Source organism: Ursus maritimus, unplaced genomic scaffold (genome assembly GCF_017311325.1).
Source record: "Ursus maritimus isolate PB19 unplaced genomic scaffold, ASM1731132v1 scaffold_13, whole genome shotgun sequence".
NCBI lineage: Eukaryota > Metazoa > Chordata > Mammalia > Carnivora > Ursidae > Ursus > Ursus maritimus.
Window position 1 is genome coordinate 51,016,105 of NW_024423675.1, and position 16,050 is coordinate 51,032,154.

General features: G+C 37.4%; 1 protein-coding gene across 1 annotated transcript in view; it reads right to left on the reverse strand.

The window, feature by feature from the left end:
* Positions 1-1,210: 1,210 nt before the first annotated feature.
* SHPRH (SNF2 histone linker PHD RING helicase) overlaps positions 1,211-16,050 on the reverse strand; it is an 85,814-nt gene continuing 70,974 nt past the window's right edge. Inside the window, exons 26-30 of the mRNA XM_008695024.2 lie at positions 11,186-11,278; positions 10,404-10,490; positions 9,503-9,681; positions 4,397-4,477; positions 1,211-3,206 (exon numbers count right to left, since the gene is read on the reverse strand). Of these exons, the coding sequence (XP_008693246.1) occupies positions 3,110-3,206; positions 4,397-4,477; positions 9,503-9,681; positions 10,404-10,490; positions 11,186-11,278 (537 nt within the window). The 3' untranslated portion in view covers positions 1,211-3,109. The remainder of the gene's footprint in view (positions 3,207-4,396; positions 4,478-9,502; positions 9,682-10,403; positions 10,491-11,185; positions 11,279-16,050) is intronic.

A 16,050-nucleotide genomic window follows, 5' to 3' on the forward strand; every position in this document is an offset into this window, starting at 1 on the left:
AACTCGCGACCCTAAGAGTCACATGCTCTACCTACTGAGCCAGCCAGGTGCCCCTGAAAGGTACTTTTTATTTAATTTAACTAAGCCTGAGGTCATTTAGCATGGGTGATTTTTGCATTTCAGAAAGGCTATTCTGTAGTTTAATAAACAATTCAAGCACACTACATCTTTAATGTGCTAAATCTTGCAAATGAGAGCAGAAGATTTAAAAGACAATTGGTTCCTTTGTCCACATGAAAGGGCAGCTTAAGTTGATGACTAATTACTCTTGCATTGCTCAATTCCATTCCTAAATATTTTTTTTAAATTTTTTAAAAAGATTTTATTTATTTATTTGACAGAGATAGAGACAGCCAGCGAGAGAGGGAACACAAGCAGGCGGAGTGGGAGAGGAAGAAGCAGGCTCATAGCGGAGGAGCCTGATGTGGGGCTCGATCCCATAACGCCGGGATCACGCCCTGAGCCGAAGGCAGACGCTTAACCGCTGTGCCACCCAGGCACCCCGCATTCCTAAATATTTTGATAAGTACTGTGAGTTTGATAGTTATTCGTAAAGCATTTGTGGTTACATGTGCAATTATCATGTCGAAAGTTTTTAGTTTGTTGTTCTTAATATGACACGAAAAGGGGGAATCCCTAAAAAACCAAACACATGGACCACCGCCGCAATCACACACCAAGAGAAAAGCTGAAGCTGCAATCAACAGGGAAGCTACCTGGGTCTGAGGCAAAGGATCACGGAATTAGGCACATGTATTTTACAATGCATTTACCCCATCTCTTCAGTCCTAATAAGCTCAGTTGGATTCATGTAGCAGGGAATGCTTCCCCAGAGCCAAACACATTTAAGCTCCTTAACAATTGGCACGATCTCATTTTTTCTCACTGGTTCATTAGTGCAGCACCCGCTTCTGGACAACGATCTGTGAGCAGAGTGATAGTTCAGAAAATATAAAATGATGGAAGAAGAAAACAAGAAAGTCCTTTGTTTGCAGCCAAGAAGATGTGGGGATTAGATCTGTTTATTTGTTCTGAACAACTGTCTGGAAGAACTGCCACAACTGTTTTGAAGAAATAATAAATGTCTATAAAATACAGAATTCTATAGTATAAACAATTTTGACATCTTTTGTTGAGAGACCAAAATAAAAAACAAGAAATCATAGTGTATGTAATATGGCTCAGAAATTAATAAGTCCCCAAATTTCAATTTCCACTAAAATATTTATTTAATTAATGATATCTTACAGAAATAAATAAGAACAGTTTTTCTCTAATACAGATAGGTATATTTATATATATATATTTTTCCTGTTTTACAAAATCGAAGCATATCAAATTGTTTTCCCTAAAACTTTAGCTCAAAAAGGAATACCAGGAAACAAACAGAAATACTGAAATATGCTCATCATTAAATTATAACCATGGGCCTTCTGAATCTCAGCATGACATAAGATTTAGAGAAAGACCATGAGATTGGGAGTCAGGGCACCTGGGCTCCACTATTTCCTTGCTATGTGTCACAAGCACCGTTTTCTGTATTTCTGAACCTTGGTTCTCTACCTTTAGAACAGGAATGATATCAGTTATATCAACTTCACAGGACTGTTGGGCAAATTAAAGCTGAATGTGAATGTACAGGAAAGCTCTTTATAATATGTAAAGAGCTACAAAAATAATAGTTTTGTTTAATTTCATATAAAAGAATCAATGCATATCTTCCTTCAACTGAAGAATAAGCACCAAAAATGTGTGTGTGTTTTCTTCAGCTGAATTATGTCACCCTATAAGCCTAGAATAAGAAAATGCACCTGAACTAAGCACCAAAGCTTCTCGGACAATGTGATAGAAGGGATATTTCTATTACAGTTTTCTGGGCAGCTAAGGAGGAGCTAATGAGTCCTGAGGGTCATTTAAAACTCGGAAGGCTCAAAGAAAACAAAACAAGAACATTTGTATTACATCAAATGGCCAGGATAAAACAAGCTACTCCTTATTTAGTGATTTCAAAGTCCATTAATTCTTCACAGAAGAAGAAACACTCAGTTGTTATCCCTCGCAATTATCTGCTTATGTAAATACGACATTCTCTTGTTCCAAAGATCAAATACTAGTCCTTGAGAGAAGTCCTAGTGAAATAAAATAACAAATTATCACAAATTTAGATACTAGTGGCTAAAAGGCTAGTTTCCCAAGGACACGGAAAAGGAAAAGAATCCAAGACATCAGTATAATAATGGTAAAAAAAGAAAAAAAAAGAAAAAAAAAAAAAAAAGAAAACCCTGCCATGTTATGATTAAAAACTAAAATTATAAAAATTGCAATATTTACAGATACATCAATCTTAAAATATGTAAAAACAATAAGGAAAATTAAAAGTAAAGAAAGCTGTTTTGATAATTTTACAATAAACATGAATACACTTAAAATGCTAAAGTTCACTGCTTACACTGACACTACTTAACATATCACAGAAATAAGAAAAGTGTTCAATGTTTCAATTTTTAGTAGCAACATACAGAGAAAATAAATACTTGGCTAATATTAACTTATTGTTAGGAATTGTATTACTGTAAAGTTACTATGCATGGCGTTATAGTCTAAAGCTACTCGAATAACTAGGAGTTAATATAATTCACCATCTACTTAAAATATTACTACCAAGATATTGGTGAATCATATGCTAAAGATACTGAAGGCCCTTCCAAAACTTAGATTTAAGTGGGTCAAATATACTAGGTGGTATGAAACTAGACCAGTTTACTCTCTCCTTTTTCCAACTCTTTTTAAGACTCATCTTACCAAAAGAGAAATACACGTTACCTCTCTTAATTCCCTTGCCTCATCAGATACAGTTATTCTTTGGGACAAAAATAAATGTTTCATTAAGAGTGTAAAATTAAAAATCTTTATGGATCTTTTGAAAACAAGATAATTGGAAAGGACTCAGTAACTACTAGGACGCCGTACAACTAAAAAAAGGAAAGAAATTCATTCAATGAAGAAGAGTATTTACTGACATCTACTGGATTTTTTTACTTATAACTTTGCCCTATAAGCTATGAAAAATTTAAATACATTAAAGTCTGTGGATTCAATCAAGTGTATTTCATTCAAGTTCTTCAGTTTCTTTGGTAAACAGGTCTGCCAGGTCAGCCAAGGTTAAGACGGAGGCCTCTGGATGCTTCACTGATGAGTTTGTGTGGCTGTAGGATTTTCCAAGTGAGTAGAGTTAGAAAGAAACCAAGGAATAAATGATTACATTTGTGTTATATTTTGCTCTAGTCCTATAATAACATGAAGACATAATGATATAAGAATATTCTTATAATATAAAAACATATTTCCTCATCAGGATTTGTAAGTAAGCCACAAGAACCTCCAAGAACAAAGTCAATGATGGGATCATTGTTACATCTTGTCAAAATTAGTGAAGACTTCTGTATAGCGCTTTCAGACTTTGTTATAAAATGGCTTGTCTCTCCACAATTCCTGAAACAAAGAAACAAAACCTATGCCAACTGCTGCTAAGGCTCTCACTTTAGAATTTGCCTTCTTACTTCCCAATGTTAGTGTATTTCAAGAGAATTTCAACAGCTCTTCTGTTATTTTATTTAAGCAGCTTAACTGTAATTGCTGAATTCTGTTACACATGGAAACAACATCGACAATAAAAAGCCTTCATGTCTGATGCAAACAGCTTTCACAGTAGACTCTTTCCTTCCCATAAACCACCAATGGAAGGAGATCACTGGTTTCAAGCTGCTTCTGTGCTATGCACAGGGCTTCTGTAGAGACATGCCCCCAAGGCAATTGCTCCTCTCTATCTGCCAACCGTACCTATCTCCCAAGAATGCAGTAAAGCACTGGTTTATGTTTCGAAAAGACTTTGAAGAAAATTATGGAAAAAATATTAGAAAGTTTTATAATTCTAAAGTTAAGTTTTTAAAATTAAGGCTACTCTGGTCTCTCTGCTTCTGTTCTGACTTTGGAATGATTATCAAAATCACCAGCTGAGTTTTAAGTCCAGCTCTTCCTATGTGCATGTGACTAACATGTGTGATATATAAAGCAACACTTTGTAAAGTAAGTATCCTTTTACAGATATCAGACTAAGGCTTTTAGGGTGGGCATAAAGATAGATTTCTTTAAAAAGTAATCCAATATGGCAAAGAAATGTAGGGCAGTTTAAATATTTTTAAACATTACAATCCCTATTATTAAATGAAATCAAATATAGGATGTCCAGAGCATTAACTGGGAAATTTTAGGTGGGTAAAATGTCCTGTCTTGCTTTTAAAAAGTATCTGGTCATCTAACTGAAAAAGTCCCAGACACCTGCATAATCTTAAATAAACAGGAAACATCCATGGGCTTGTAGGAGACTGTTACCTACCTCTTCTCAGCAGTTTTCAGCATTGCCTGCATTCTTTCTTCTATTGTTGCCTTAATTAAGAATCTGTGTACAATAGTAGGTCTAGAAGGTACATAACAATAAATTTAAAAACATCTTAAAACCAATTAGAACAAATAAGACTTCACATATTATACGCTATATTCATCAGTCATGTGGTGCCCACTGTGGCAAATACCAATCAAGGTGCTGGGGGGGTGGGTGGTCAGCAGTGAATAAAACAAACTAGTCTTAATGAATTAACATTCTAATGAGGTGAGACACACAATAAACACATCAACTGGATGGTACAGATAATGCCACGAGGAAGCTGACAGGAGATGAAACATGACTGATGGGAATGAAGCTGCTAAGCCAAGGACATCCGAACAGAAGCAACAGTAAATAAATGCAAGCTCTCGGGAAGAGAACACGCTTGGAACAAGTCGGGCAGGAAGAAGCCTAGCATTGTAACGGAGCGGCAGACAGTGGAAGTGAGATTGGAGAGTGGGCAGGGAGCAGATTGTGTAGGGCCTGGAGGGACATGGCAGGAACCTGGATTTTATTGTGGTTATGAGAGAAAGCCATCTGTGGGTTTTATGTGTGATTTGATTTATACTTGATTATACTTTAGACATCCCTTTGGCTGCTGCACGGGGGGTAGACTGTTAGGGAGCAAAAGTGAAGGCTGAGAAGCCAATTAAGGAGTTCTGGAGGAGTCCAGGTAAGAGGGTGGGCTGAGCTCTGGTTGTATCTGTGGAAACAGTAAGTAGCAGAAGGTCTGGAATATCTTTCACAGGTCGAGTTGGCAAGACTTCAGGGATGGTTTGGATGTGTGGCACAAAGAGAGGAAGTATGGAAAAGTCCTAGATTTATGGTCTGAGAAACGACAGATGAGAGAGTCAGATGATAAGATGGCGAGGGCTGGGGGTGGGTGGGAGCACAGTAGGAATACACTTTCTTTTACCACGTTAAACCTAGGTTTTCCATTAGCTAGGAATCCAAGGGGAGGCGGAGTCCAGATAGTGTGAAGCAGCAGAACTGGGTATGTGAGTCTGAGACAGGAGCTGAAGGGGCCTATCTGGACCGGGGACATAAGTCTGAGAGTCGTCCACATATCAATGCTACTTAAAGCTCTGGGACTGGATAAGCTCATCCAGCAAGTGTAGATGAGAACAGAAAGAACCCTCAGGGACCATTGGCAAGAAGTAGGTCATTAATAACATTATGAACCTCATTTCAGGGGCACAGTGAGGACAAAAACCCAACGAGAAAGGCTGAGAGAGGAGGGGTAAGGAATTGGGAGGTGGAAGTGGAATGTACGAGAGTGTTTTTTAAGACAGATGATATTAAGACATATTTTTGCGGTCATGTATTACAAAAGGAATGCCCTTGAGAATACGAGAAGGGATGGGACCCATGACAAGTGGAATGGCTGGCTTTTGAAAGAAAAGGGACGCTTCTCCCACCGTAATAAAAGGGAAGGAACATACTGTGCCTTCGGGCTTATTGCTACAGACGAACTATCCACACCCCTTCCTACAACCAGCGCTTGCATCGGAGCAGTATTTTGGCGCTCTCCCCTCTCTCCTGCTTCACTAGCTCTCCGTTTCTAATGAATCACTCCATTACTTCTCCCACATGAAAGGAAACAACAACAGAAAAACCTCCTGATCTCATACTCTTCCTTTTCTCTGCTCTTTGCAGCAAAACTGCTCAAAACACGAGTCCTACCAGCGACGTAGAGGCAGGAGTGCACTGCGCTTGAAAGTAGGGACTGGGGAGGCAGAGCAGCGGTGTCTGAGACCCGCCAACACTTTTGCTAGCTATGCGACCTGGGACAAGTTACTTAACCCCTCTCTGTTAGATAAATGTTTATTAATAAATAAATAAAACCCTATTCTCTCTTATACTCAAATCAGGCCATGGCTTCCACCACTACCAAAACTGGTTTCAATCTCCATGCTGTTAAATTGAAGGGTCGATTCTCAATCTTTATCTTACTTGACATTTTAACAGTACATGATATATAGTTGGTCACATCCTTCTTCTTGAGTTACATTTCTTTACTTTACTTCCAGGAACCTTTCTTCTGGTTTTCTTCCCAACTCATTGTTTGATCTTTATCTGTTACCTTGGCTGGTGCCTTCTCTTCTCCCACAGCCTTTAACTTTGGTGTGCTCTGGAGTCCAGTCCTTGGTCCTCTTCTCTACCTATACCTATTCCCTAGGAAATCTCTCTTAGTCCTGTGACTTAAAAATACCATTTATACTGTTGACTTTCAAATTTATCTCTAGCACAGACTTCTCCTGAGCTCGAGACTTGTATATCCAATTACAGAATAGCTATCTCCATTTGTCTAATAAATATCAGATAAACATTTCAAATTTCTATGTAAAATAAGCTTCTGTTTTTCCCTCACCAAACCTGCTCTACCCTGTAGTCTTCCCCAGCTCAGCTGAAGGCTACTTCATCCTTCCAGTTGTCTAGGTCAAAAACCACAGCACTGAACTTGACTTGCTCACATCCCATGTCCAGTCTGTCCACACATAACTGTTGGTTCTACCCTCAAAATAAGTCCAGAACCTAACCACTTCTCACCACTTCCACTGCTGCTACCACGGTCCAGGTCGCCTTTAACTCTTACCAGGACTACACAACAGCCTCCTAACTGTTCTCCCTGCTTCTACTCCCCTGCCCCTGAACATGGCATTCAGAATGATTCTCTCAAAACTGAAGTTAGAACTTGCTGCACCTTCACTCAAAGCCTTCCGCTGGCTCCCTATCTCATACACAGTGAAAGCAAGGTCCTCATAGGGACCTCCTAGGCCCTATAAAATCCCCTCTCCTATCGGCTCTCTGAGTTCATCTCCTACTTCTCTACTCTTTGCTTGTTCTGCTTCAGCAACTCTGGCTCCTTGCTCTTCCTCAAACGTATCAGGTATACTCCTGACAGGGTCTTTGCACTGGGCGTGCTGTCTGCTTGAATGTTATTCCCCATGATATCTGCATGGCTTTCTTGTCCCTTTCAGATGTTAACTTCCCCATAAAAATCTTGCATGCTGGGTGGCTCAGTGGGTTAAGCTCCTGACTCTTGATTTTGGTTCAGGTCATGATCTCAGGGTTGTGAGACTGAGCCCTGTATTGGGCTACGTGGAGCCTGCTTAAGATTCTCCCTCTCCCTTTCTTCCTCCCCCTCCTTTCTTTCTCTCCCTCTCTAAACAAAACAAAACAAAACAAAACAAAACAAAACAAAACAACCTTGCATGCCACTCTGCTCAGCCAAATGTACTTATAACTTACAAAAAAAAAAAAAAAAAAAAAAAAAAGAAAGAGAGAGAGAGAGAGATCAAGACCTTAGCTGAGATCAAGAGTTGGACGTTTAACCAACTGCGCCATTCAGGGGTCCCTAGCTAAGTGCACTCTTCATCCTCCCTTAGCCGGCTCTACTTTTCTAGATCCTAACATAGTGTATCTTTTACTTATGCTATTGTTTACTGTCTGTGTCTCTATTGTCGTGACTAGAATTTAAGTTCCATGACGGTATCTCAGAAGGTGTTCAATAAAAATTTACTGAACGAAGTATATAGGTATTGACGCAGGTAGACTGTTCAAGTTGGTGATGAAAAGATGAGATGCTTTGAATATGACTTCATCTGTTTTCCATGTAATGAGGCAAGACTGTCATCAGTGGGGCAGGAAGTTATAGAAGACTTTTAAGATAGTCTCTTCAGAAAGTGGAAAAATCTATCTACTAGGGAGGCATAGTAGGATTGTCAAGCAGTGCTGAATGGCTTTTTAGACTGTGGTCTTACATCTGAGCTGAACCCAGTCTATGCTTTGGAAAACATTGATAAGAAAGCAATGTTTAAAAATATAAGAAAAAAACAAAGAAGAACAACCAAATAAGATATAACTGCGTTTTAAATGACACTCGATAGTACTTGGAACAAGTGTGCATTTATTACAGTTATATTACTTTGCCATATTTTACTACAGGTTTGTTTGATGAACATGTCTCTTTCCTGCTGAAAATTAAAGTCCTCATTTGTTCACCTGGCAACTGCTTACAGAGCAGTCCCGTTTTCTGAGTAGGTCATACAAGATGGCATCTCCTGTCACTCCTCTCCACATACTCTATACCCCAGCAATTCCAAACTCCTTCTGGTCCCTAGGAGTATCATGGTGTTTATCTCCTCTGTGTTCCTGCACATGCGACTCTCTCTGGCTATGTGAGCACCCTTTTCTAGACCAGCTTTGAAATAATTATTCCTTCGAGACTCAACCTAATGAAGCTTTCCCTGACTCTCTAGGCACAACCGATCGCTCCCTTCTTTTATTACCACAATACTTCTATTATATTTTTGCACACTCTGCTGCAATATTTCTTGTACTACACAGTGACCTTCTTGGGGGAGCAGATTACGTCCTACTCAATTTGAGTCTTCAGTATGTAGCACACATGACATACAGTTGCCACTCGATATTTATTTAATGAATACTAAGTATGGATTTTTTTTAAACATTCAAGGCATCTAACATCTAGGAGGTAATAATACATCTAGGAGGTCTTATGAAGGATAACTGTCTATTCTGGTATCTGAATAAAAGTAGTAGATATTACACAGTATTCACTATTAAGTTTGGGCCCAGTATCAGGTTGGGCCTAAATGAAATCTAATTACCTCTTAGAATAGACCTAAGGGACAGTCTTATTCTAAGGGGAAGGATTTAAAAAGGAGTCATGAACGAGATATGCCTTTTTTTAAATACAGGCTAATTTAGACAATCAAAAATCAATTCTTCTCAAAGTCATGATCGATGCCTTCAACTCTGCAGCTATCTTAAATATTTTACAAAACTGTTTTGGTGACGTGATCAGGGTAGTTTTTGGAGGAAAGACAAAGATCTGGGAGAAGTAGGGGATTTGATGTTTGGATGACGGAGGTTTAGAAATCTCAATATGTTTTTTGGTCATACACCTGAAAATTTAATAAAGACGTGATTAAAAATGAATAGGTTATAATGAACACAAATGAAGAGTTTAAACAGTGATTTGTATCTTAGAAACTTGAAGCAAATTTAACTGATGCTAATTTTCGTCCTTACTTTGTTTGTCCAATTCGGTGCACCCTCCCAATGGCCTGAAGCTCATGGGCGGGGTTCAATATGGGCTCCACCAAGAGAACATGAGTTGCTTCAATGATAGTTAATCCATTAGAACCTGTGTGCAGGGGCAGCAGCAAAATATTGATTTGAGGATCATGTTTAAATGCTGAAAGGTTCTCCTAAAAAAAGAAAGGTACATTTAAATTTTACTTGGGTTACTTAAAAGTAAGAGCAGTATATTATACCTCATATTACAAAGCCTAATAGAATCCAGGTCATTGTGAAACGTAACAATGAAGACAGTTAAATGTAAAATTACCAATTTTAGAAAATGTAAACTTGTTGCCTGACTTCATGAGAAGTATCACATAAACTCTCTTGTTTTTTATGATACAGTAGAAGCACAAGACACATGTACATGATGTATGCAAATTAAACTACATGCGCTTGGAGGAAAAAGAAAGAAAGAGAATGAGTGTGTCAGAGTGAGGATGAGATCAGAGACATGAATCTGCAACATTTGCACTTGGTCCTCTTTGTGTTTTTGTTTCCTGGGGTGTGCGCCTCTTGTTGTGCTGAGTGTAGCGTAAGGAATTTGACCATCTAGAGCTTTGCCTGGCGCAGTGTCCTGAAGACCTAATCCCAGCATGAGGGCCCTGTCCATTCAACAGGTGCATCATAGGCCATCTCAGAAGATCTTTAAAAAAAATGATCTTGCTATGGGTATAAATGGATAGAAAATAATTACAGTTTCTCTACTTTGCTTTTGAAAATTCATTTTATAATGAATCAGTAACTGAAACCCTTACACAAGACAATACATGCAAGTAAACTATTAAAAGCAATTTTAGTTTGCGACTAAATCCACCCCGCCAGAAAAGCAAGAAAAATCTTGACATACCTGAAATGTCTTAACACGACTGATCTGAGCAAATTCCATGTTGTTGTCAGTGAGGGCTTTTGAAATAATATCTAACACATCTTGCCACTAGAACACATAAAACAATAAGAAAACAAATATTTACACAAAGCTATCATAAAAAAAGGAGTTGAAAAGGGACTAAATCTAACTTTTGCACCTCAGAATTAAGAAACATAAAAATAAACCTTCAAATGTGGTTCCACTGATATTATTTCATACTACCAAAATGGTAGCGTTTTTTTGGTTTTTTTTTCTATTTGTTTTAAGTCAAATGCTGGTGAAAGATAAGATAAAAGACATGGATGTCTTTGGGAACTGAATTAAGATAAACATAAATAACAGAAAATAAATGGAGTGCTTAATGGATATAGTAGCTTACCTTATAAAAATAAAAAACTAGAATTTTTACTTGGTATTTTATTCAGTGGCTTACTTTAACTTTCTTTTTCTCCAAAAACCAATTTCATTTGTGAAATGCGACTTTCAAGGTTATAGATTCTAATTTTGAACATATTAATATTAGAAAATCCTCATAAAACATATTAACAGGAAATGTAGCTACAGAAAATGCCTTGCAAAACATCACCGAATTTCTCTAAAAATAATTCTATCCTATGGAAAAATGAACATGGAAAAATCTAGCAGTAATTCTAAATCTCAACTATATTATGGTGAATAATGAACGTGAGTTTTCAGATACAACTGAGCAGAGACAGAAAGCCAGTCTGAGCGAAGACTCAGGGTGAAAACGCTCACTGTACCGTTGAGAAGACGAGTGCCTTGGCACCTGGGTCTCTAAGCTGGATTCTCATCAGAGTTCTGACCACAGCTTCCACTTTTGTAGAGTGGCTGCCCTTTGAACACAAACAAGGAAACACATCACTACCAAATAAAATCTGGTTTATAATGAGAAGGAAAACCACTTTATAAAATACTTGTATTACCAAAACTACACGTGCATCAAAACAAACTATCAGGTGCATATGTGTTTACTCTTCTTTATTTTGTATTTGCTGGAAATTTTCTTTAGCCTCAAACTGTAGAAGCTATAGAACTTACACTCGGGAAAATGGAATATGAAACACACCAGAAACTAATACAGTGCTAAGACTCTGAAGAGAAGATTTTTAGGTTAAAGTGGTTAGGATTTGTAGTTACAAGATTCTGTTATTTTAGATAAGCAGAATTTATATTAAAAATATTAAAAACACTCTTCCCTTCAGATATCAGGGCATTAGAAATGTTAAGAATACAATGAATCAAAATTCCCATGTAAGCAAACTGTGAAGGATCCAACCCAGGAGGGATTCTTTCCTGCAAAGGAATTACAAAGGACAATGACATAGGTACAAATGACATCCCTTGGACAGCAGATTTCTACAAAGCTAGACAAACACTCAATGAGTGGTTTTTGCATTTTCTATAACCATTTCCATCATAAAAGTACGAAAAGGAAAAAAATGAAGAAATAATAAAATGAGGAAATGAGCAAACGTTTTTGTAGCTTTCACAGAGAAAGCTTTCCTCCTGGAATGCTCTGGGAGATGGCAGGACATGAAGATATTAAGGGCATGGGATTTTGAGACAGATCTAAATTCAAAACTGACCAGCCAGTTCTGCATTTTGCTGGTTAGGCAGACTAACCTTTCCAAGGCTTAGTTTCCTCATCTATTAAACAGGGATGATAATTCTATTTCCAAAGATTGCTGTGATGGTTAAATTAGAGAAATACATGTATAGCATTTAACTCAACACTTGGCAGAGGAGATACTCAGTAACTTATTATCTTTCTAAGACACTGAATACAAGCACAGATAATGACACAGATAAGTTCACAAGGGGGCAGGTCTAACCAAAAAGAAGTAAAAATAGTCCCACAGTAGCGTTACTCTTCTCCTCAAACCGACTCCTCGCACCACCTTTACACAGAGACATCAAAGGTAAAATATGTAAAGGAAACAAGAAAGAAAGGCATATCAACTTTAAGTTAGCAAGACAGAATTATGGAAGAAGTTTTAAAACCCTAATACTAAAATCCTGAGTCTACAGAATTATTTTTCTGCTATGCAGATTGCCAATTATACTTGAAAGGTTAAAAAATACAAAGGATCTGTTTCAGTCTAAACAGTGTCTTAAATAGAGCAAAATCGTCTCAAATGAGAGAAAGCAGGAAATCAGCATGAAGTATTGTTTAATGAGTTTAGACAGAAACATTCATATCCTTTGCAAGTTCTCATTTTCAAAAATATTTTCAAATGAAATACCATAATAACTATAAAACCTTCCATCTATTAAGCTGCTTATGAAAAGTTCAAAAGAAAACATAACAACCTTTTATCAGCAACATTCCAAACTAGAGTGCTAACTCTGAGGAGGAAAAGACCAGAATATTTGCTTTTATCAAAATTTGGACAGTTCAGTGGTAGCTTTCAATGATCCCGTACAAATGTCACAGCTTGGAACCATTTGGTCCTAGTCCAGTTACTTCCACTATGAAAGAATAATAATAAGGAAGTGCAGAAATCCAAAGCTCTGCTTGGCAGAAAGCTACATGGGGAGTGAGACTACCTTAATACCCTTTTCTTCCACTTGGACAGAAGTGGCCACTGAGAATGAGAACAATGGATGGACTTCTTAGTGGGTGGCCCATGTATATTGGCAGGTCTTGGTTTGAGCATGCATGCCCTGCATAATTTTAAAAAACAAATCCAATAAATGCAAAATCCTTATGGTAGGCCAATATGTTAAGGTAGCTTCTGTAAAGACAAAAGATTTCCTATTTTAGACTACTTGAAAACATTTAAATTATCATAAATTGTCAATAAAAATGTTGCCTCCCAGTTGCAAGAGGATATGTTGAGTTTATTTTATTTTTTAAAAGATTTATTTACTTGAGAGAGTGAGAGCACACACGTGTGTGTGTGTGTGTGTGTGTGTGTCTGGGGGGGGGCAGACGGAGAGGGGGAGTCTTAAGCAGACTCTGCGCTGAACACGGAGCCCTACATGGGCCTTGATCCCATGACAAGGAGATCATGACCTGAGCTGAAACCAAGAGTCAGATGCTCAACCAACTACGCCACCCAGGCGCCCCTGTTGAGTTTAATAACAATTCCTAATTTGTTGCTAAATGGAAAGAAAATGCTATGCACAATGAAGGATTACTGACCTAACAAGTTAACACAGAAAGGCAGTTAACCATAGGAGAAAAACTGAATAGAAGTTCGATTAGGATCTGGTTTCTGTCTATTTACTGTATCACAAGCACATTTTGGATAACTTTAAAAAAAATTACATAAAAGCTATTGGACAACTAAGCTAACAGAAATATACAGAATTAAAGAAGTAAAATCTTTTTTTTTAAAAAGCCCTACCCTCTCAAAACACCACTAAGAATTGGCATTTATCTTGTTAGACCTCTTTAGGCATTTTAGAAGCTTACATAAAAATGCATGCATACTCCACGAATATTTGTAAACGTGTTTTATAAAATGGCCTTTTCATTTAACATTGTATCTTAGCAATCTATTCCTGTAGGACCTTTATTTTACTTGACCTCAACAGCTGTACAACACTTAGGGTATAATAACTTATTAAATATTTGCTTATTAATATCATTTAGATTCTTACATTCATTTTGCTATTATAAACAATACTTCAGTCATACTTGTTCTTTTGGCTTTGGATGCATGTGAAAATATTTTTGTTGGATAGGTACACCAAAGTAGAATTGTTGGTCAAAGACTCAAAAAATTTACTAGATACTGGGATTTTGGTGGATCAAATCGCCATCTAAAAATGCTGGAACTGGGGTGCCTGGGTGGCTCAGTCAGTTAGGCATCTGCCTTCAGTTCAGGTCATGATCCTGGAGTCCTGGGATCCAGCCCCATGTTGGCTCCCTGCTCCGTGGGGAGTCTGCTTCTCCCTCTCTCTCTCTGCCCCTCCCCTGCTCCTTCTCTCTCTCTCTCACTCTCTCTCTCAAATAAATAAAACCTAAAAAAAAAATACTGGAACTTTTAACTACCAATGGTTAAAAATGTCTGTTTCTTTGCACACTTGTTAAAACGTGATTTTTTTGCCAGTCTGATAGGTGAAACGAGGAGCCAAATTTTCATTTAGTCTACATTTTCCTGAGAGTGAATTTGAATATCATTAACTGGCCATTTAGAATTCCTCTTTTGTGAACTGTATTCATATCCTTTGCCAATTACAAAAAAAACCCCAAACCCTAAGTTTTCATTTCTTACTGATTTGTAGGATCTCTTGTATACTGTACATGTTAAATTTACGTTGTATTTTCCTACCTCTCTGTATGTGGTTCACAGTTGTGTTAAATGCAATAATGTAAACAAAAGTGCTTTATTAATTCATATTAATTACAGTAACCCACAAATATTTGATGAAATGACAACTGGGATTTAAAAAATAAGTATTCTTTGATTTTACTCTTCTATCAGACTTTTCTGTGCTTAACATTTAGCTGTCTTTCATAAGAGAAAGATGAGATTTTTTTTTGGAGAAGAGCACCTTTTCCTCAGTTGTCTTGCCATGGTTCTTTTTTCATATTTTATTTAAGTAGGTTCCATGCCCAACATGGGGCTTGATCTCACAACCCTGAGCCTAAATCCAGTCAGATGCTTAACCGACTGAGCCACCCAGGCGCCCAAACCTGGTGGGCTTTTATCTTTAATCTTTAGAAACCTAGATTCCCACCACATTATGCCCTTATTCATGAACTTTTTTCTTTTTCTTGCTTGTGCTTTTTACTTCCAAATGAAAAAGCAAGAGTCCCAAAATAATACTGAGAAGACTATGGTTGGTCTTACAGCAGAGTCAATGAAAGTGAATAAAAAGATAGGGCAGACTTTCTTCTGCATTTTCCTTATCGCTCAAGTCTCTCCAACATTTCAAGTAAGTTCATATTTGATTATTCAAATCATTCATTTATTTATTCAACAAAAATGCCAAGAACTATATTAGGCACTGGACATACAAAGATCAAAAGCTACACTCCCTTACTCCCCAAAACATATAGTCTAATGCATGTTACAGAATATAGAAAACAACAAAAAAGATGGTTTATACTCCTGGTTTGGCCTGGATGCAATTTAAGTCAATGTTTTATTATACCATCTTAATGAGTACTATATATATTCTACCGCTCTCTTTAATGTTTCTATCTCAAGTGCATAAATGAAGTTTGGCTCAAATCTGTCAGCTTCTAAGAAGACTATTTGATGTGGCCACTGCTACAGAAAATAAGTACTTAGTCTGTTAAAAAAGGTTAAAACACAAAGAAGGGGATGGTTTATATACAGGCAAGGCTGGAGGATATCATAGAAGAGGCACAAAAGAGATTAGGATGAGGAACTGTGCACAGGAATCTATCGCTATGCAAGGTGTTAACAAAGTATGAATATTCTCAAGACTAAGTCCAACTTAGCTTATTTTTTTAGATGTATCAGTAAACATACAGATGCAAAGTTAAGCTGGAATGATATGTATTCGTGAGGAGGGTACATGGGAATAGAAAGCCCACAAAACTGCTAGACATAAATATATTATGTTGATAAAGTTGTACTTAATTATAAGCACCTTCATCCTCTTCTGAAGTTTTTGTCCCTTTCCT